The 21,670-nt window shown below is 37.7% G+C and overlaps 1 protein-coding gene across 1 annotated transcript in view; it reads right to left on the minus strand.

The window, feature by feature from the left end:
- Positions 1 to 21,670, minus strand: part of USH2A (usherin) — a gene marked incomplete at its 3' end in the record, with an annotated part of 396,540 nt that overhangs the window by 227,080 nt on the left and 147,790 nt on the right. Inside the window, exons 22-29 of the mRNA XM_081997162.1 lie at positions 16,600 to 16,726; positions 16,099 to 16,200; positions 13,244 to 13,432; positions 12,612 to 12,742; positions 6,280 to 6,553; positions 3,052 to 3,255; positions 2,847 to 2,927; positions 371 to 556 (exon numbers count right to left, since the gene is read on the minus strand). Coding sequence (XP_081853288.1) covers positions 371 to 556; positions 2,847 to 2,927; positions 3,052 to 3,255; positions 6,280 to 6,553; positions 12,612 to 12,742; positions 13,244 to 13,432; positions 16,099 to 16,200; positions 16,600 to 16,726 — 1,294 coding nt within the window. The remainder of the gene's footprint in view (positions 1 to 370; positions 557 to 2,846; positions 2,928 to 3,051; positions 3,256 to 6,279; positions 6,554 to 12,611; positions 12,743 to 13,243; positions 13,433 to 16,098; positions 16,201 to 16,599; positions 16,727 to 21,670) is intronic.

The following is a 21,670-nucleotide window of genomic DNA, read 5'->3' on the forward strand; positions in this document are numbered from 1 at the left end:
ACCCACATGTAGAGTTTATTTAGGTGAATTGGATGTAACAAGAGCAAAGGGAAAAAAAAAATCACATATACTGAGCAAGAACAAACAAACAAAAGCATTCTCCCCGAAAGCATCAATAGGTTGCGAAGGAATACCTTAAATAAAATTGCTTTTTAGTATTTGAGTTGTATCTTAATTTCTGTTGTTCTTTGAAGTCAGTACATTGCTATGTATGTGGATGCTGACACCAAATACCACTCTTCCAAACATTATATATAAACTGTGTATACACAAAAATAGACAAGTAATATTTTAGAGCTCACAACAAAAAGAGGTATAAGCATCCTCTGTTATTAGATGTGCCTAAAAAATGGTACTTAGCAACATTTACCTGTGAGCATACTAGTGTCAGCAAGCTCAGCACTAGTGATGGGTGCATTGGGACCATCCTCTTCATATGCTTTCAAAATGTACTTCTCAATTACACCTATGACCCCAGCAGGTTTGTCCCAGGTGACCTCAATGCTGTAACCATTTATACTGTGAACTCTTGAGGGAGTTGGCACATTTTGTGGAACTGTAGAAGGATAAAATAGAAAATAGAGAAAATGGCAGTTCTAAGGAGACTATTGCCCCTATTCTTCACTTTTAATGGCTGCAGTAAATCAGACTCAACCATTAGCATAAATACAATTTATTAGAGTTGTAACTTTTCAGCATTGATTTAATATGACTGCACATCTTGAGCTATTCAGTTTAAGCTATATTTCAAACCATCTACATAACACTCCTTCTTGTCTTGTTGCGATTTTCCAAAAACATTTAATGTATCAAACATATTTAAGCATCACTCATAAAGAGAGAAGGTGGATTGTACATAGCTAAGAAGTTCAGGCATTATAATCATATAACTGAATGAAGCAAGACAGTGTGGCAACAGAGAAGGGTTTGATATTTATCTGTTGGATATCTAAGCCACAGAATGTCACAACTATGAAACATTTTTATAAATGTGCATTTTCATTTACAAAAATACTTCAAAAAATGTAAGCTCATCCATTTATTTTCATATTTCCACAATGCCATACAACTGTCTCAGGGCAAAGCAGAGATTTGTAAGGCCTTTTTGCAAAATCCTTTGCTTCTGATCATTCCATCTTATAAAAAGAAAAAAAAAAAGAGAAAAAAAAAAAGGAAAATGTAGATGTTTAAAAGGACTGGAAAGCCAAGCTCATATATGCATACAGTTGCTAATAAAAAAATCATCCCATTTCCCATAACCTTTAACTATTTATTAGATATTACTATACCAAGTAAAGGTCTGGCCAGTAACAACTTCATCACAGGCGACTGCACAAGGGATGCAGAGGAAAGGCCCAAGGAACACTATGGCAGGATGATGGATGATGAGTTTGCTGTAAATGCATGTGGACTCCCTGTCCCTGTTGATGATCATTCACTCTTCTCACCATCAAATAACCTCTTTTTTTTGTAATTTTATTGTTTGGTTTCATTAAATTTGAATGCAGCTTTGTTTTTTATAGGAAGGGTACCAGACTGGAAAGTGTAAAAATACCTGGAAGTTGTGATTCTTGTGTAAAGTAAGAATGTGATACTCTAGGAAAGCTTCGGTTACTACAGTAATATATTGATTTTATTCATTCTGAAGTGTATCACAGGGCAAGGTAAGGTACTGTATAGCAGATGGTCTTCTCATAAGGGACATAACAAAACCAACTCAAAAATAATTAAATAGTGCAATTATTCTCCAACCCCAGGGAACATGTAGCTGCTCAATGCTGTGGTCAGCTTGCAAACATAAACTTATGGTAAACCTTACAGTTGTCAGACAGTTGATATGAAAATATGCATGTATTTTCTCTCTTCTGGGTGGTACACAAAATAATGACAATAAGTTGTATAGAAATGCATTTGCAAGTCCAGTATTTAGACAGGTATTGTATCATTTTTTAAGATTGTATATTGAATATCTTGCATCAAAAGGATTCTCTGCATTGATGGAATGCAATTAGGCTTCAATTTACAGAAGAGGGAAAGTTGGTGAAATAAATCATGCAAAAAACTGTAAATCTCAAAAACTTGCTGGCTCAATATAAGTTTGCAAAAACACTGAACAGAAAAGGAAAGGTTCTTTAAATTTTCTTCATAATTTATATGAAAAAATTGATATTTAAGGCTCAGCAGGTATTACGTTCCTACTTTGAAACCATGTCTACAAGACACATGCTGCTTTTCTAGTAAATATTGCCACATTTTCACACACAATCTGTGGGCTACTTGTTAAAAGAATCCTCATTCAGCAGCACTGAGCAACATACCCACGTGCAGGTAATGGAAAGAAAAGCTTTCACAAGACCTTCTTCTCCCTAACAACTACCGGGCCTCTTATCTTCCACAGCTTGTGCCTTCTATCTCAGTACCTTCTTTCTCTACACTGGATTTCGTATCACTAAGTTATACACACGAAAACACAGATTTACCTACTCCAGCAGACTCCTGCAAAATGAGGTTAGATGTGCATGTATGAACATACCTAGGTGCATAGCTGTTCTTACTCAGTTAATGCAGTTCAATTCTTTCACGTTCTTTGCTCTCACACAGTTATGTAATCTAATATATATTTGGAAAAGACAGTGAATTACATGTGGAAAATACTTGCCTTAACACTTTACAGCTGAAGTTAGTAATTTGGTACCTATTCAAAGCATTAAGCAGTTTGGCTCCTTCAGAAACACTATCACTATGCAACTTCCACTACTCAAAATTGTTGTGGTGGGATTTTCTCCGATCTGCCATTAGATAGCTAATGAAAAATGGGAATAAGGAAACCTTAAAATGACATTTACCTGATTCTCTTGTACGAACTCGGGTCCATACACTCGATGCTGATCCTCCTTCATTTGAGGCAACCACCCTATAAAGGTATTCTTCAAAGAATATAGAGAAGGATAGAGGAGGGGAAAAAAAAGAAAAAAACCAAACACTGAACACAGTACTACATTAATACTCAATGAAATAAAAATTATTATATTTAAGGAACCAATGTGTCACCTGTAAATGGTTGTAGACCACTCTCATAAACACTCTGCTCTTTTCCTCTGTATACTAGGATGGAGTCATTTCCCCTGCAGTTAACAGCACTGTCAGTTGATAGGCATCCATCCAGATTGACTCTGACAGCACTGCTGGACACAGATGCCAAGTTAACGACAGCACCTCGTGTAAATTTAACATCCTTCATGCAACCACCGAAACCTAGCAAACGGTAAGGGATTAGTATCACATAAAGAGCTTCAGTCATTAATTAAGAATCACTTTTGTTCCTTTCAATTCTATATTTTCAGTATTAAAGACTGTAATGTGAATATGTTAACTTCCAACATGACATTCAGTCCACCCTTTCAAGATACTAAACTGGTAAAAATTCCTGGTATTCTAGTGTTGAGTTCCTGCCTTACTGAACTATACATTTGTTGTTATCATCTCCATCCCACAAGGAGCAGCTTTCTGTTTTCTCTTCTGTCAGCTCTCTCTTTAAAATTATTACCATAAAACTGGTTCTGAATTTGAAAATCTGCTTTCTGCTTCTTGCTAATTTTTTGTTAATACACACTCTTCCTCAGATTGAGAAGAACATATAGATATAACATGTAATTAACTTCAAGAGATCACAAAGGTATATCAGTTTATACGAATGGGGAGATAACTGGTACACTGTTTACAAACAAATTCTAGAAACATAACCCCAAACTGTTCATTTATGAGAAAAAAATTAAATAACTTCATTTTATATTTATTTCTATATATACATATATGTATTTCCTGTGTATGTAACATTCCTATCAACATCACAAGTAAGTTAAATTAGTTACTTGGAGTAAAAAAAAAAATCACTACAAAATTTCAGGATGCAATTGTTCAAATTCCCATATAGTTCTATGACTTAATGTACACAGAAATTAGTAAATTGATACAAAATAATTCTCAGATCCAAGTAAAGTATAGTGATTGGTGTTTAACATAAAACCAAAGTAAACAGTAACCAAACTGAAGACTTCAGTTCATTGAAGAATTAACTTTGTAAATTAAAAAACAACCTTTCACAGATCAGTGCTCTTTTTTAGCTTTGTGAAAACGTCATATTTATGTTATGCGCTTTTATTGCCTTTATTACTGCAAGATGGCAGGTCAGAGTAGTATTTGGACTTAGCCACCCACCCTGAGAATCTACTATTCGTACATAGTTCATGCAAAAAACAAATGGGCACTGAAGGTGGACATCCATTTTGAACAGTTCTCTAAAACACCTTCTCTCCCCACAATTTAGACAAATTGCTCCTTAAACTGAATACATCCTAATTCAAGCTCAACTCCTACTCCACAGCAATATGCTCAGTTTCTTAGGCAGCCTGTGGCAGGGGAAAGAATTAGTTAGTCCTAGTCTACACGTGAATCTTAATCATTACAAATGAACAGTTGCTTAATTTGTGATGAGATGCATACTGTATAACCTATTTTAATACATTATTTTTAGTATCTTTTAAGCTGCATTTATCACTATTTGAAGAGTTCTGGCTGACATCAGCCAAGTAATCTTGTTTACTCCCAAGTAGCTGCAGAATAAGTAATGACAGTACAAATTCTCACAAACAGTCCTGCCAGCTCCCCTCCACCTTGACCTCTCAGGAGGGCATGTGATGGGTCACGCAAAGGCCCACAGACTCTAGCTGAAACTTCTTGAAGTTGTAGCTCACATGGAGGTGGGGGAGGAGAAGGATATTTATCCCTTATTGCTGTGAGCAAAACAATATTCCTTTAATCAAATTTAACTACCAAGCAGCCGTTAAGAAAACCTTTCACAAATATTTATTAAACTGGAATGGTCTGCATATTCTGTTATCATACCATTACATCATTATCATCCTAAATAAAAGTATGTTTCAAAGCTCTAATCTTGCTCATCTAAATCTACATTTACAAACACACAAGAATGTTTTTATCTTCAGACACTCTGAGTAGAAATTCACAGCCACTATCTTATTTTGCAGTGTGCTGAGGAGGCTTGATGAAAAAAGTCATGTTTATTGATGTGCCTCAAAATGCGCTTCAGACATTCACTTAAGATGTTATTTTGCCCTAGATTCTTTGTTCACAGGTCTCTTGCTTCAGGAGTTGCAAACGTATCCACTCATGAGGCTATACCATCTGCTATGAGGCAACCTTGACAGAGTACGACTGGCTGGCTCTTTCGGGCCATAAATACTATGCACACAGAACCTGGAGGAAGTACAGCTGGAAGAATACTTAAGAATATTTTTGAGCTATCTCTGAATGCCAATGCATGGATTTGATTCAAACTATACTATAGCTGTGAAATCACAAGGCTTCAATGGAGCTCTGCAGAGCTTACTTGAATATACACATTCGACATGAGCTCATGCATTGAGCCACTTGCTAGATTCACCACTAATCACTTACTGACAGCTACTTTTTTGCCGACAGTATCTGAAAAATATACCATGACTGATGAATAGCTTCATAAGTAACGAAAAAACACAATCTGTAAACAGAGATAGTTTAATAGACACATTTTGACTACATTTCATACAGTAGATCCTTTTGTGGAGGCCAGTAGTATCAGGCTGTAATTAATGGTTCTCTCTTTTCCCTAGAAATTTGACCTGTTCCAGAACACAAAGGTCACAGTGATGGCTAAAAACATGACCATCCCCTCTCCTCCTGATAACATGGAAAATATCATGGTAATGTAGACAAAATCCAAATTCAGGGTTTTATAGTCTTGAGTTTAGACCAGAATGACTATCACCTAAAAAAGGACTAATAAACCCTCAACAATTCTTTCATGTCTCAGTATTACAGTGATTTAAGCTACGTTTACTGTCTTCCACTGGTTTTGTATTCCAGACCTGTGAGTGACACAAGTTGATCAAGGGAAACAAGTTTATCTGAACTCGTTTTCTCTGATTAAGATTTGAGATCTTCTGGTTGGGCATCTCAGGTTACCATTTGCTACTCTCCATTTCCTCTCCTATGAGTTGGTCAGACATCACTGGGTTGGAAGAGTTTTTATAGCATTACAAAAGGACCAGAACTAAGTGAAGCTAGATGGGTAGGGATAACTGGTAGTTAAAGCAACAATGGGTGGGAGGAAAAATTCGTGCTATATATTAATGAATTGACACTACCAGCAGCAGAATGTTCACCTTGTGCATGACACCAGTTTTTGAAAAACACGTGTTATTCTTGGTGTCATCTTACCTTGTTCTAACCCCAGTTCTTTATAAAAATTCTGAATCTCAGGTGGGATTCCTCCTACGTAGACAGGTGAGTTTACTTTCAGCTGCTGAACACGGGGATCGAGCGTCTGCTCTCTCAGTTCATTCATACTTGCTGAAATTACAGAGTTCTCCTTCTTCACTGTGACTTTGTTCCACTTTCCATCACAATACGACAGTCCTAACCAGACATCCACTTGTGTAAAGACAATGCCAGTTTTTAAAAAGATGTTTAATATCCCACTTTTCAGTTCAATCTATATTTTTAAAACAGAAAAAAGGTTTTGAAAGAGACATCACATACACAGCAACAACAGAGTTATTTTAAAAAAATAATCAAGGTAGTCAATGAACAAGACATTTTTACCTTCAGGATAGCAGAAATTACAATAAAACTATTTATACAAAACATGCTAAATAAGTGTAGCCGTTAATTCAGAATGTAGGAAAATACATTCTGATTTTTTGACAACTGACTTTGGCACTAATGTAACTAAGTAAAAAGAAAAGACAAGGAACCAGGACTGTTTTGCTTTTTTTTTTTTTTGAGAATGAGAAAACAGTATTTTATCTATCAATTCACTTTTTAGAAGAATGTAACAAGATAATAAGGAAATGAAATGTCAGACCTGATTAAGGTCTTTTTAATTAGCTGGTGAACTCAATTTCAAATTTTTCCAGCATACATTGATTTTGTATTTCATTCTTATTCTTCTAAATCTTGTAAGAAAATAATTGTTTTTGTATGTGCTTTTTGAAATTAATGTGACAATTCTCTAATAGAAATACATTTTACTTAAATTTTCACTGCAGAAGTTTCCAGACGCTTTATTGCAAGACTCTTTATTCTAACTGAATGGAATACAAGTGGGCTGAGACTGTAAATTGGTAGGTATAAAGCACTAAACACTTAGGTGATGAACTGATGGATATGTTCACAAAAAGGCATTGTATTTTCCATGCCAAAATCTTATTAAGTGAAATAAAAACTACAGGTTTAATATAAATGTTTATCACCAGTATTGACAAACTGACATATTTATGTTACTGATAATATTAATATTGCAGTATTTGCAATTGGATTGTATTTCCTTTAACAGAGACCCCAACTGAAGAAAGAACTCAGTACTTGAGATGTCATGGGCAATACGGGTCCTGTCCCAGAGGGCACACTGACTGTTTGCTTATGAGACAGAGGCATTTTGTTTATTTGTTTCTTTGGGACCATGACTTTTCCTATTTCTGTGAATTCATAGTCCTTCATAGCTAACGACTCTACCATACAACTGAAGGACAGATCATGGCATCAATGCTGATGAGTATAGCTTGAAAAAGCAGCACATTGGACAAGTCATTGTTTTTCTTCACTGTTGAGAATTAATACGGAGCATGCTGTGCTGGCGTGAAGAAAGAATTTCAGCTGCATGACTACAGTAGTATGCCAGCAAGTCTGCCAGACCTGGAAGCTGGAAAGAGGATACGGTGTTTGACACAGGGTCACTACTCAGCACATCCCTCCTGCGATTTACTCATCTTGGTGTAGTCTTCAAGCAGGCAGAGAATGATGTTTGTGCTTTTTGTGATGACCTGGACTGACATTTAGAATGCCCAAGTGCAGCTAAAGATAGAGGACCACTGTTAACTTTGAACTGTCCTGCATGGTGAAGATAAAAAAAAAAAAAACAAAACCAAAAAACCTGCTAAGTCCTGCATACATCTAGCATTCTCTCTGGTACTGAGCATAAGTTCAGTAAAACAACAGAAAAATTGTTTGCTTTAGATAAAATTCTGGAACCACTTTAAAAAAATGCTTGATTGTTAATCTGTCCTTGGAAAACATATTATTACTTTAAATCAAAAATGCATGAAAATCATCTTACTCTATTGCCAGACATCTTAGTTGTCACCTCTCAACAGAACAAGAGCATTATATCACAGCTCTAAACCTGAGTAGGTTCTCAGTTTAATGCTTAAAAGCATACTTGCTTTTCAGAATTTGGGGTACAAATATTAAGCACCACTGCAAGCTTTTACTAATACTGTTCTCTATGCACACAATTCTTATTTTGATACACCTGACCATGCAAGGTTGGAACGTTAGGAAAGTCAAAGCTTAGCCTGAATCTGGAAGAGTACACGAGGGGCAAGAAGAGCTTCTTGACAGGCCCACTGTCAGGTTGTGGCATCTCTCTGAGATTGATACAGGGACTGATTCTGATTAAAAATTTTATTAATGACCTGGGCAATAGGATGGGGTATATTCTCAGCAAGCTTGCAGTTGTTAGCAATGGGGGCTGCCACTGGTATTCTAGACATAGAAAGCAGCTTTGAAGAAAAGGACTGAGGGTCAGGATGGATTACAAATTGAGCACTGGTCAGCAATGTACCCCTGAAATGATGAAGGCCAACATGGCCTGGGCTGTATTAGAAATAAGGTAGGCAGTGGGTCCAAGAAGATGATTCCTCACCTCTATCATGTGTAAGACTACATCTGGACTACTGCATCCAGTTGTGGACTCTCTAGCGTATGAAAGATATTGCCATGCTGGAGTGAATCCAGTGGAGGAACAATAAGTTAGTCGGGGGTTGGAGTGCACAATGTATGATTTGAAGCTGAGAGAACAGGGTTTGTTCAGTCTTAAGAGTAAACAGGAAGAGAGCTTAACTGTTGAACTACCTCATGGGAAGATATAGAGAAGATAGACCCAGACTCTTCTCAGAGGTGCACAGTGAAAGGGTGAGAGGCAAAAGACAAATTGTTACAAGGGAAATCACAGTTAGATATCATAACATTTTTTTTTTTCCCCTATAACGAGGGTGGTCAAAGATTGGAACAGGCTGTAGAAGCTCTGGACTGTCCATCCATAGAGATGCACGATACTCAAACATAAAATGCCTGCGGCAACCTTACCTAACTAAATTGTCCCTGCTTTTACTGGAGATTGGAATAATTTACTTCAAAAGGTCCCTTCAACCTAAATTATTTTGTGCTTCTGTATTTTCCTTCTTTTCAGGGACCAGTCCCTACCTCACTCAATCTTCTTATAAACATATGATTTTGAAGATGAAAGGAATATCCAGCCATAGCTCTGAGAGACAAAACTCAGATAGCGTAAGGGCTGCATTGGAGGCATTAACATAACATTAAACGTTATGATGTTAAATCTGCCATCCAAAACTGTCTCAAACAATGTTGAGCTACAAGACTGATTATGGATTCAGCTCCTTTGAACTGGGAAGTCATCCTGAGATTCAGGGGTATCAGCAGAGACAAGCAATGGACTTGAAAGAACTTGGCAACGACAGTCAGTTTGTAAGCCCTTTGAAAGAAAAAGTACATGGCACGGATGTTGATGTTGAACCGGTCTTTCTTGTTCAAAATCAATAAGGTTAAAGAGATGTTCTGTACTGGTACCAGCCCTGCTCAGACTGGCCAGCCAGAGGACAGAGGCCCAAATACAGACTCCTCAATAGCCTCCTCAGAATCAGTCATTTCTTTAATGGAAAGGGAATAGGAATCTCTTCCTCACACCAGAGAGAGAGAAATCACTAGTGACCAATAGGAGTATCACCTTCACAAGTCCTACATGAGTACCAGTCACTTCTTTACTAATGAAAAAATTTCAACTTTCAGTCCCCAAAACACTTATTTCACACTCCTCCTTAGCTTCATCACAGGTAACACTTTCATCTCAGTCACTAGTTATTTTACTTCACGCAGCTACTGAAGCGCAATTGTCTGAAAAAGTTCCTGCAGGCCTTACTTTCTTACTTTGTAGCTTTGCAGAAGCAAATCAGCTCTTAAATTCAACATCAGCTACAACGTCTTGGGAGCTGGTGCCACTGTTGCATATAAGATTGGCAGTAAGATAAGAAAACAGCTTTTGCTGCTGTTGAAGCGGTCAGCATCAAAATCAGCAATGCAAACTCTTATCAGCAGTCACAGTACCTTCTTTCAATAAAAAACTCATGAGGAAACACATGCTGCAGTGAGAGCTAGTGGTTCGTACTGGTTTATCTGGTTACGCTTTGCTCATAATTATTGTGCCTGGATCCAAAGAGAGTCAGACTGATCTCTCCAGCTTGAGTTAATTCTCAGGGCATGGAAGTCACAGAAGAAGTGACCTTTACACAGAACACGTTTCTAGGACATAATTTTGTTTTGGGCAGAAGACAAGACACAGTCTTTGGTCATTTGGTAGCAGGTCATCCATGTGTCTAGTTTAGCCATTCCAAAACTATAAAGCTAATAAGAGAGTTGTGACCTATGCAAAGGGGAGGGTCAGGGAATACCATCTTACACTGGCACTCAGGATAAGTGGTATAGCTTCTAATCTGTTTTGCAGAGCAAGTGTCTCCTGACCAAAGCTCCTAACAAAGACATCGTAGCTCATGTGCAACATGCTACACACCTCATTTTCACTTTCTATTAACCTTCTTTGTGAGCTCAAGCGTACAGAAAAACCTTCTGTCATCATCATGTATGTGTAGAACACAAAGGTGCAAGGGTTGGAAAAGCATGCATATACTCATCCTCTCTAAAATTCCTCATCTTAAGGCTATGGAGGTGTTGAGGTCAGGAGTAAAGTGGGATACAAAAAAATTTTACTTGACTTAGGACAAATGCTAAGAAAATTATCTAATTACAGTCTTCAGCGCTAAAAATAACATAAATATAAAACTGCCAACAATCTGGAAGTATGAGTAGAGGAGTGTTATGTCTAACTACTTTGTCCTTTTGACTGCACTTTCAATTTAGTAAGTCCCCTTCTTCCTTTATAGTCAGCAGCTATTTTCTTATATTTGTTAGTCTTTCACAGAGCAATAGAAAGGAAACAAGGATAACATACCACAAGAATCTCCAGAAGAACCCAAGCCCTGTGTTTGTCCCTGTGAATTCATGTATATAGTGCCCCTCTACTGTGAATTACGCACATACAAGTCTTTTTAGGGTGGGACAGTAGTGCATGTATAGCATCTTATGCTGTTAGTTCGTGATCTTGGTCATTACTTGTGGGCAAAACTAAAGTAATAACACATAATTAGCAAGACATGTTACTGGAATTCATCATAATTTTTGAACTAAGGCTGCTTGAAAAAGAGGAAGCAATCAGGTATAGCAGAATTCAAAATCCAGGAAAAAATTATCTGCTGGAAAAGTCAGTAATATAAAAAAATACAGAGTAAGTTATAGTTGACCTGAAAAGGAAGAAAATATATTTATACATTTTAGGTCAGAAGTTTAAAAGAAAAGGCACATTAGATATAATGCCATGCAATAAAACAGGCTGTGACATGACAGCCATTAGCAAAACAGCTACATTATAATAAATAAATAAATAAAGAAAATTCAATAAAAATGCAGAAAGGGCAAATTAGGTCATAAAGAGTAACAATACCCTCAAAAATCTATAAATGTAAATGATTGCTTCTTGGACCAACTAAAAGGATATATTACTTTCAATGAAATACCTAGTAGTTGGTGCAAGTAGTAACTATAGTTGACCCATTAAGCAATGGTGATCACGGTCTAATTACATTCAAAGTCCTTGGGGGAAGAAAAATATGAAAATCCAGAGCCGTGTAATTAATATTGCAACAAACACATTCATCCTTAAACAAAATCCTGGAAAAGATGGAAGCACGAGCACTTCCGACCATAAAACACTCTTATTTAACAGACACCAAAAAGAAAGTTCATAGGCAAATCTGTGGAATAATGCCTAACACAGGATTTGTGCAGCTTCCTCTACAGTGTTGGGAAAACAGCGGTAGGGATGAGATGGGATTAAGCTGGAAATCAGTGAATTTCTGCCTATATGACTATCCTGATGCTTCAAATCAAAATTAAGAACTCATATTAATTATAAAAAATATATATACCTTAAAGAGAAAGCTTTATTAGGATACCGGACAATTTCCGTCATGAACATTTTGATTTAAAATTTGTCCCGTCCTAGTATGAGAACTGGGAAATCAGGTAATTCTATCCTTTCCCAGGAATGAATCAAAAGCTTTTAATACACATCTTTTATTCTCTTTTCTAATAATTTCTAATCCAGCTAAGAGAATAATTCTGCTTTTCATATATATTGATATCTTTCTTATTTATGATATAAATAACACAGGTAACTTATTCTGAGCATTTGTTGGAGTCTTTTTGCTCCCCTTACACTTTTCTGCGCACAGCATTTCAAAATAAGTAAACCACAAAAATAACTTATGGTTTGAAATTTCTTTAAATGCCGGACATATCTTAGTAGACAAAACTCACAGGTCATATCTGAATATAGTTATTTATATTTCTGAACTTACTGCAAGATAATCTGGGCCATCTTTATCGTAAACAAACAAAAGCAATCCATTCAGTTGATCTGTTCTAAATTTGAATGAGATCTCAAATTCTAGTCCACCACTGAAAACACCGGAATGCAGTTCCAGGAACCCTTGAAAGAAAGTGAATACATGCATAAGTTAAATCAAATACGTAAATAAATAGGTTCAAGAAACCAAAAACAAAAATCTAGGTGCTACTTTCTACTTTGACATGAAAAACTCGGAGGTTTCAAGGTTAAGGTTTACAACTTTATCACTCAGCTTTGTAAACGACAGTGATCCATAATGTACAACATACCAAACTGGTGCAATGTCCTAAATTTTGCTACCTGGCATTTTTTTGATACATTATAGGCATCTGTGTCTCTTCAGAAGTGAAACTTCACCTTTCACACACATATCAAATCTGCATACAGTTATAGCAGCAGCACCTGCCTGGGAATACAATTCCTCTTTCACGCAGTAGTCTTCTGTAAACCCAGAAACCAAATTTTAAACCATTCACAAATGATCCTATACAACTAAAACTGCTTTGAAAAGGAGATCACTGCAATACTTTTGCTATGATCACCTTTTATATATCAAGAACATACTTGGCTAGTGCAAACTACCTTTGCCAAGAAAATGTGCTCCTTCTGAGAGGACAATGGGGCATCCCTCCCAAATATGATAGACATTATTTTGCTCTTCAGCATCCTGCCAGTTCAAAGATTCCCAGTTTTCATAGGGAGTGTGCACTTTTTTCAAAAATATGTCACTGAGACAGCCCACAAACCCTTTCTGGACTATCATCTTCATGCCTGCAAGAAAGGAAAAATTTTTTTTTAAGACAATCACCTGCAACAAAACACAGGGATATTAATTTATACGTTTTATACACACTCACCCTATCACATATCTCCATGTGTGCATTGATAGCCAGCCATCAATCACTTCATAAAGCTTGTCTCCAAGCTAAAACCAGATTTCTGAATGGGTCTAGTCACTAAAGACAGCAGCTACTGCTATGTAGCTGGAAAAGACTAAATTTTTGAGATTTTGCATACAGGTACTTTCAAATCAACAGTGTAAATCTACTCCATGAAGATTCCAAAGAAAGTTTTCAGGCTTACTCTCTTTAAATAAAACAATAATTGTGAAGAAAGGCATGCATCTGCTGAATGGGAAGAAACTGTTGCAAAAGCTAAGGCATATGAATACACGTTTAGAAGCTTCATTGGGAAGGTTTTCTTTCCTTGTTTGGATAAAAAAATAGCGATTCATGGCTGTTATCTCTTTTTCTTTACTGGAGACAAAACTATAAAGCAGGTCTTACAGGTAGTGTTCTCTTGAATGGTATTTATAGTCAATCTCATTTTGATTATTTAGTTAAGGTTTTTGAGGGATGCATCCTGGATTACTTTATGAACCAAAGTTTTAGAAAAACACATGCACTTACCTCCAGTTTTAGAAAAGTGACACAGAATCACAGAATCACTAGGTTGGAAAGGACCTTCCAGATCATCAAGTCCAACAATTAATCCAGTGCCACCATGTCCCCTAAACCATGTCCTGAAGTGCCACATCCACATGTTTTTTGAACACTGCCAGAGATGGCGACTCCACCACCTCCCTGGGCAGCCTGTTCCAATGCCTGACCACTCTCTCGGTGAAGAAATTTTTCCTAATACCCAATCTAAACCTCCCCGGTGCAACTTGAGGCCATTTCCTCTCGTCCTATCGCTAGTTACTTGGGAGAAGAGACCAACACCCACGTCGCCACAACCCCCTTTCAGGTAGTTGTAGAGAGTGATAAGGTCTCCCCTCAGCCTCCTCTTCTCCAGAGTGAACAACCCCAGTTCCCTCAGCCGCTCCTCATGAGACTTGTGCTCCAGACCCCTCACCAGCTTCGTTGCCCTTCTCTGGACACGCTCAAGCACCTCAACGTCCTTCTTGTAGTGAGCGGCCCAAAACCGAACACAGTACTCAAGGTGCGGCCTCACCAGTGCCGAGTACAGGGGCACGATCACTCCCCTACTCCTGCTGGCCACACTATTTCTGATACAGGCCAGGACGCTGTTGGCCTTCTTGGCCACCTGGGCACACTGCCGGCTCATGTTCAGCCAGCTGTCAACCAGCACCCCCGGGTCCCTTTCCGCCGGGCAGCTCTCCAACCACTCCTCCCCAAGCCTGTAGCGTTGCATGGGGTGGTTGTGGCCGAAGGGCAGGACCCTGCACTTGGCCTTATTAAACCCCATACAACTGACCTCTGCCCATCGATCCAGCCTGTTCAGATCCCTCTGCAGAGCCCTCCTACCCTCAACACTCCCACCCAACTTGGTGTCATCTGCAAACTTACTGAGGGAGCACCGATCCCCTCATCCAGATCATCTATAAAGATATTGAACAAGATCAGCCCCAGAACCGAGCCCTGGGGAACACCGCTTGTGACCGGCCGCCAGCCGGATTTAACGCCGTTCACCACAACTCTCTGGGCTCGGCCATCCAGCCAGTTCCTCACCCAGCGAAGAGTAAACCTGTCTAAGCCATGAGCCACCAGTTTCTCCAGGAGAATGCTGTGGGAGACGCTGTCAAAGAAGGACAGAGGGAGTTGTACTCTAGCGTAACTCACATCAAGCCACCAACTAGATTTCATGTCCTTATCAGTGGGGGAATACAAGCTTAATACAAACAATTTGGCTTTCAGGTTACTATGAAAACAACGAAAGCCTGGAGAACGCCACGAAGAACAGCTGGTTTAGTATATTGGTCAGTATACTGATATCTATATATACACTGATATATATACATATACACACTGAATATACATTCGGTATACTGGTTCAGTATGCAGTAACCTCTCTGTTATCTGCTGGTAGAATACACACTTGGCATATATACCAAGTTTATATAGGAAGACATATGTTTATCGATTTTTCTGGAAGCCAGCTACAATCCAGCTCCACATAAACATAGCTGTAGAACACAGATCTATTCACACACCGCTGAGTTCAATGCAACAATCCCTGACAGATCCAAACTCACACCAAAAAAGGCCAGCATGTTGTATCCCTGCATCCAGGTAGGATGCATAACCCTGTGCTTAAGCTAATAAAAGAAAGCTGTATGTCTACTTTGGAAAAGAATTTGAGAGTCTGGAATGTACAACACAGCCATAAGTTTCACATGCATACCACTTCTGTGTACAAAAGTAATGAAAATGTACACGGACCTCATACACTGCTTTACTGCTGATGAAATTAGCTATATAGATATTTCAATTTATGCCGAAAGATTAAATTAGAGAAACTGTACTTATTTTTTGTGACTTATTTTTTATTAAAACGTTTATGTAAATAATTATGCAAATTCAGTACTGTCCTCATGTTTCTGACACAACGTCAACAGTGTCCAGTACTGCAAAGGCAGTTAATTCCGTGCCACTGTACAGGGTTTGTCATACTATACAGACCACAATCATACTCACCTACATCCTTCCTTACAATAATATAACCCTGTGGAAGTCCTCCAACAAAAACTCCTGTGTTCTCTCCAATAATGGTACTGCCGCTAGTTGCTAAGGAAGAACCTGAACAAAATAGGTCATTATTCTCGTGTTCAATGCTTTCAACAGATTTTCAACTCAATAACAGAACATTGACATTTGAGAAAAAAGGCCGATGCAACACAATATCATAATACTTGCCCATACATATCCTGGAAATATTTACAACTATTTTACAAAAGAGTATTAGCACAATCACAGTGTCACAAGCACAAAAAGAAAAACTCCTCACACTTAGTATTAAATTACCAAAGATTCACAGTGGACAGATACCTCAGATGCACAGAAAACACAGTAGTGATTTTGCCAGAAAATTGAGTGAATTTTTTGCTGTATGGATGACAGTCAGTGGAAAAGTAAGCAAGTGAGCAACACCCTGAGTAGTACCATAATAATAAAGCAAAATGGAACTGGATTGATTACCTGTGTACTGCCCATCCACTGTGATGTTTCCCAGCGCTTGAATCCTTGTAGCAATTATTTGGTGCCAACTGTTATCGTTGTACTCTTTTCCACCATCGTTAGTTGGAGTGACTGCTACCGCAGATCCCTTTTTATTAACAGAAGAATCTCATTTAGAATATTATGAAGGTAAGATTTAGAATTATACCTTACTCTTTATACCACTCTCTGGTATATAACCATCTAAAAATAAAGACAAAAGTCCTCTGTTTAACTTCTTTCAGAATACCGAATGGTCTTTAGGACAGATTTCCCCACTAAATTAACCTTCTCAAATAATAAAGGAGGGATCAAGGATCCAGTTCGGTTTGTATTAAAAATTGAAAACACTGCGTAGTTCCCCCAATAAAGACCAGGATCAGGCACAAATTACTGAGGGTCATGTCACTCCAATTTTTAAATTCTTATTTATATTTCTAATGAAGTCTCTATTTAACTACTTCATGGATTGTTGTGGTTGTAAAGTTTGATGGCCATGTTTCAATGTGCCATCCACAGAAAGGAAGTGCATATCAGGATTGCTGACTGCAGCGCCTGTCTACAGGAAGGCACCCAAAAGAGAGATGTATTTGTAGGACACTAGGAAGATGTGGTTCTGTCCCTATTAACCTGGTACCAAAAGGACTTGAATTTTTAGGTGAGAGAGTACAGTACATTTATGAAGGAAAGGGTCATACCAAGATATTCAGGAAAAACATGGAAGGTAGTTATTGGGGATGTTTTTACCGTACAAGGGGTGTCTGTAAAAATGTTTTTAAATTTAACTAGAATTCTCACCTGGTTTTATTAAAATAAAACAAAACAATATGAGGGGTGAATTTAGAGACCTTTATGACAAAATGTAGAGAAATCTTTCTGAGTTGCCGAGTAAGAGGAATACAACAGATGCTGTTGCCAAACCAAATCACAAGACTGTAAACAACCAAACAAAATACCCCATAAATTCATATAATAATGCAATGAAAATAAAATTAATATATTTCAAGAATTTTCCTGAGATTTATAGCCAAATAGTCTTCTAACTTCCCAATGAGTCCTGTAATATTGTCTCAGGACCTTATACCATACTTGCACCATGTAGAACCTCAAAGTTTTTGTGTTGAATTCACAAAATAGAATTGTCCTATGTAGCAGGCAACTACTGAATGCAAAACCATTTCTTTGCATAGGCATTACATAATGTTAAAGAATCACAACCTCTGCGTTTACTTTACGGCTTAAGACAGGCTTCAAAAAAACGATTTCAAAAAAATATGTAAAAGAAAAATAAAAGGTTCCTTATAATTTTGGGAGTCTAGCTTGTTACTTTGCGGTAGCAAAGAACCAGACAGTTCTGAATTTATTTTTTTCCAGATCTTCTAGTACTCTTTCTGGCTCAAGGACGTTAGAGTTACGCATACCAAGAAAACCTGTTGATAGAAACAACCACCTATTGTGATTAATACTAAAAAAGTCTTGTTAAAATTTAGTATTCTGCCTTTAGTGATGTGCATCTATTAGAAATTGCTTGTCAGCATATAGATTTATAAACACAGCATACATTTTACAGTACATTTTGAATTCGGGACTGTCAGTGTGTATCCTATGTACGAAAATATATAGGATGTTTATATATGTACACGATTACAGAAAAAACAATTTCCCATTAATATTTACAGCATGTTTCCTACTCCATTCAGCCAACATCTTGGTACTGAGGCAGTTGGTACAGCAGTCCTCTGTCCCATAACGACGATACAAAGCTATATATCCTTACATACTAATGTGCAGTTTTTCATATACTATTTTTATTGTCTTCTCTCCTGTTTCAACATTTTAATATTTTACAAACACACATTTCATTATCGCAGTTTAATAATTAAAACCAGAACTGGTGTCATGCCCAATTAATGTGCCCTGGTAGCATGCCCATTAGTTTTTCCATTAGTGAATTCAACAATACTAATGGGATTACTAGCATGGGATGCTAATTGGGCGTGACATAAGAAACTGGCTTACTTCTTAGCATACCCTTGCTAATGATGAAATTAATGAGCATTTTATTAAATGCTGTCTCATCAAAGTGTACTTAGTTAGCGTTAAAATTGTTACAAACGACGCTGCATTCTAAAGATCAGGTGCCTGAATAAGTGGTTCTTCATATTATGTTTGGCAGCAGTATAGAGCATTAACAGTTTTATACATCAGACGCCACATTTATCTGTAACCAATTCAATCTGGGACCACACAACCATATGTGCTAACCTGTGCTTAATTTCAGGGGAAAAAAAAAAATAAAAAAAAAAAAAAAGAGACAGTGTTCAGGGCTCAGCATGCACCGCATTGCAGGCCTCTGTACGACATTTTATCCAGAACTACTCGAGTGACTCTGTGATCACATTCAAATATCCTGTTGTGAAATGGCTTGTTACGCATTTTGGAAATCAGACATAGGGAATCAAATCTGGATTAGTTTGCTGAGCCATACACTAAGTCCTTATTTTTAGTAGCTCTCAGTAGTAACTAAGTAGTTATGAATCTCCGTGCCTCTTCATGCTGACGATTACAGTCATGAAAACATGTAGAAACATCACAAATATGGATCCTCAAAGATACTGTCTAGGTGCCAAAGTCTGAATGTTACTACGCTTCTCTGAGTCAAATTCTTTCAGTGCCCAAACTCCTACAACTGAGAAGGTGAAGAACTACAGAAGTTTTGCCAAATGTCAAACAGCGAGGTATGGTTGGGTTTCATAACTAGGTATTCTCCATCTTCCTTTTCTTGAGCGTAACAGCTCACCCTCAGACTGTGCCTACTACTTCAGCCTCTGCACAAGCCACAGGCAACAAGAAAAGTATCGTGTTCCTCCTTTTTTCTGTAAAGTTTAGTAAATGGATCATCTAAAATGGAAGAGCTGGATTCAATTCCTTCCATGTTGTGAGAAGAATCCCGATACTCTATCCTCAGAACACTGTCCTAATCACTAAGGATAACGGTGCTCCAGACAGGCCTTAAATTTCCACTGTTAGTGATTTCACTTTGTATAAAATATTAGGTGTTTCCCTGGAAAAAAGATAGAACAAATGACCTGTAGCCACTGAAAGATAACTAGAAGTTTAGCTAGAGTTGATTGTGTAGTTCAGGGGTGGATTTAAAGGCATTATGATAAGAGACTCCACAGACAGCTGAAGGTTTGCAGACACACTGAGTTTGGAGGAGGGTCTATGGAACAACTTGATTATGCAAAGACTGAGGAAGGCATCTACTAGCAAAAAAAATCGTGCTTCCTGGACCATGAGTAGAAACCTGCAAAGAATGACAGTAAAACAATAAAGAAGGAAAAACCAGCAGCTGGACAACACAAAAGGGAGGCAAAAGAGATGGTCAGGCAACAGCTAGATGAATGGTGGTGTACAGAAAGTTGAGGGGGTGTGGATGGACAGGAAGAAAAGGATTTAAAACTAACACAAAGCGAAGGAAGAAATTAGGCTGCTGAAAACTCCCCACTAAGACGACTTGGCAGGGCTATCCCCAGAGCAGATACAACAAAGAGAGCACGTGCTGTTGATCACGGGCAAAGATACATACAAGAACCCTGAAAGGGACTAAGGGTAAAAGTAATTAACCTACAACAGGACACAGTTGGAAGGGAGCGCAGAATATTACACCGCGCTGCTATGGAGAAAAAGCAGCAGAGACACAATTGTCATCAAAAAGAATTTTTGCCATTTTTAAGAGAAGAGCACAGAGGGAGGGCCATAAATGCTTATCGTATATGCCACACCTTAAATAGAGAAAACGCTGCCTATAACCTGGATAGGAAATGACATAGTATCAATAAGTAGTAATTAAAGCATTTGAACACTGATGCAAACTGTGATGCACAAATGAAGGAATACGAATTGCTGCTACCGGAATGCGATACCTGACATTACAGGAGAAGAATAGCAAATAATGGCCAAAAAACCCAAGAAACAAACTATGTAGAAAACAGAAACAAAGGTAAGGATAGTAAGGTAGCACAGCGTATTAAGGATGCAAAAGACTGAAAAATTTCGATAACTGAATTTTCACAGGTAAAAGGTTTTGAAAAGGATATGTAAGAAATATGTTGACGTAGGCCATAGGTACCCTACTTCTGCATCTGAGAATGCACAGGAATCTCTTCCACATTATTAATGACAAATGTTTCTATAAACAGCCACTGAACCAGAAATACAGGCTATTTTAGACTTCATAAGAAGAGGGAAGTGGTGATCCTAAAAATCAGCATGGGACAGAGTTGTCTGATTCAAATGAAACAGGAAGATAAACAAAGATATATTCATAAACAAGTAATTTATTAAAATTCAAGATAGTAACTACTGAAAATATTGGCTCAACTGAGAAGCTCTGGGGACTGAATATGGACAAGACCTGCATTTTTTTTTTTACAGTTAAAAGACAGGGAAAAAAGGAAAAAAAAAAAAAGAGGGGAAAAAAAAGGAAAAAAAAGAAAAGCCCCAAAGCAGCCACTCTCCCACCTGTCCCCCTTCCTCCCCATCTCCCAAATACTGTGATTCCAAACAAATACAACACCTTCTAGTGAATAAGTCCAGCCTAGCTGACGTAAAAGCTACTTCAGAAGGAGCAAATCTGCAAGGAGGGCTAGGAGTACTATTTGAAGCACCAAAATGCCAGTTGAAAGATACTCACTCCCTTTAAAACAAACAACAACAAAAAAATCAAACTATTACACCTAGAAAGATCTTGCAAAGGAAATAAAAACTCCTTTTCAGTTCAGTGAGGATATAAGTGTAAAAGAGATAAAATAGAACTAATACCTATTAAAATCTAGATGAGGGCAACATTAACAGCAGTGTTAAGCATGGTCCCAAAAACTGAAGCACACACAGATTCAGTTTGCAGCAAGGAAAAGAAGATAATGCCTGTGTGTAAATGCAGTGGAAATACTAGAAATTTATATCTTGGGGTCAAAAGCAGATTTTATGTTTTCTAGCACGGGGACCGCATACACACCATCTTCTGTGCAGCACCGTACCTCCTCTATAG

Source organism: Phaethon aethereus (genome assembly GCF_964289735.1).
Source record: "Phaethon aethereus genome assembly, chromosome: 3".
NCBI classification, from domain to species: Eukaryota; Metazoa; Chordata; class Aves; order Phaethontiformes; family Phaethontidae; genus Phaethon; species Phaethon aethereus.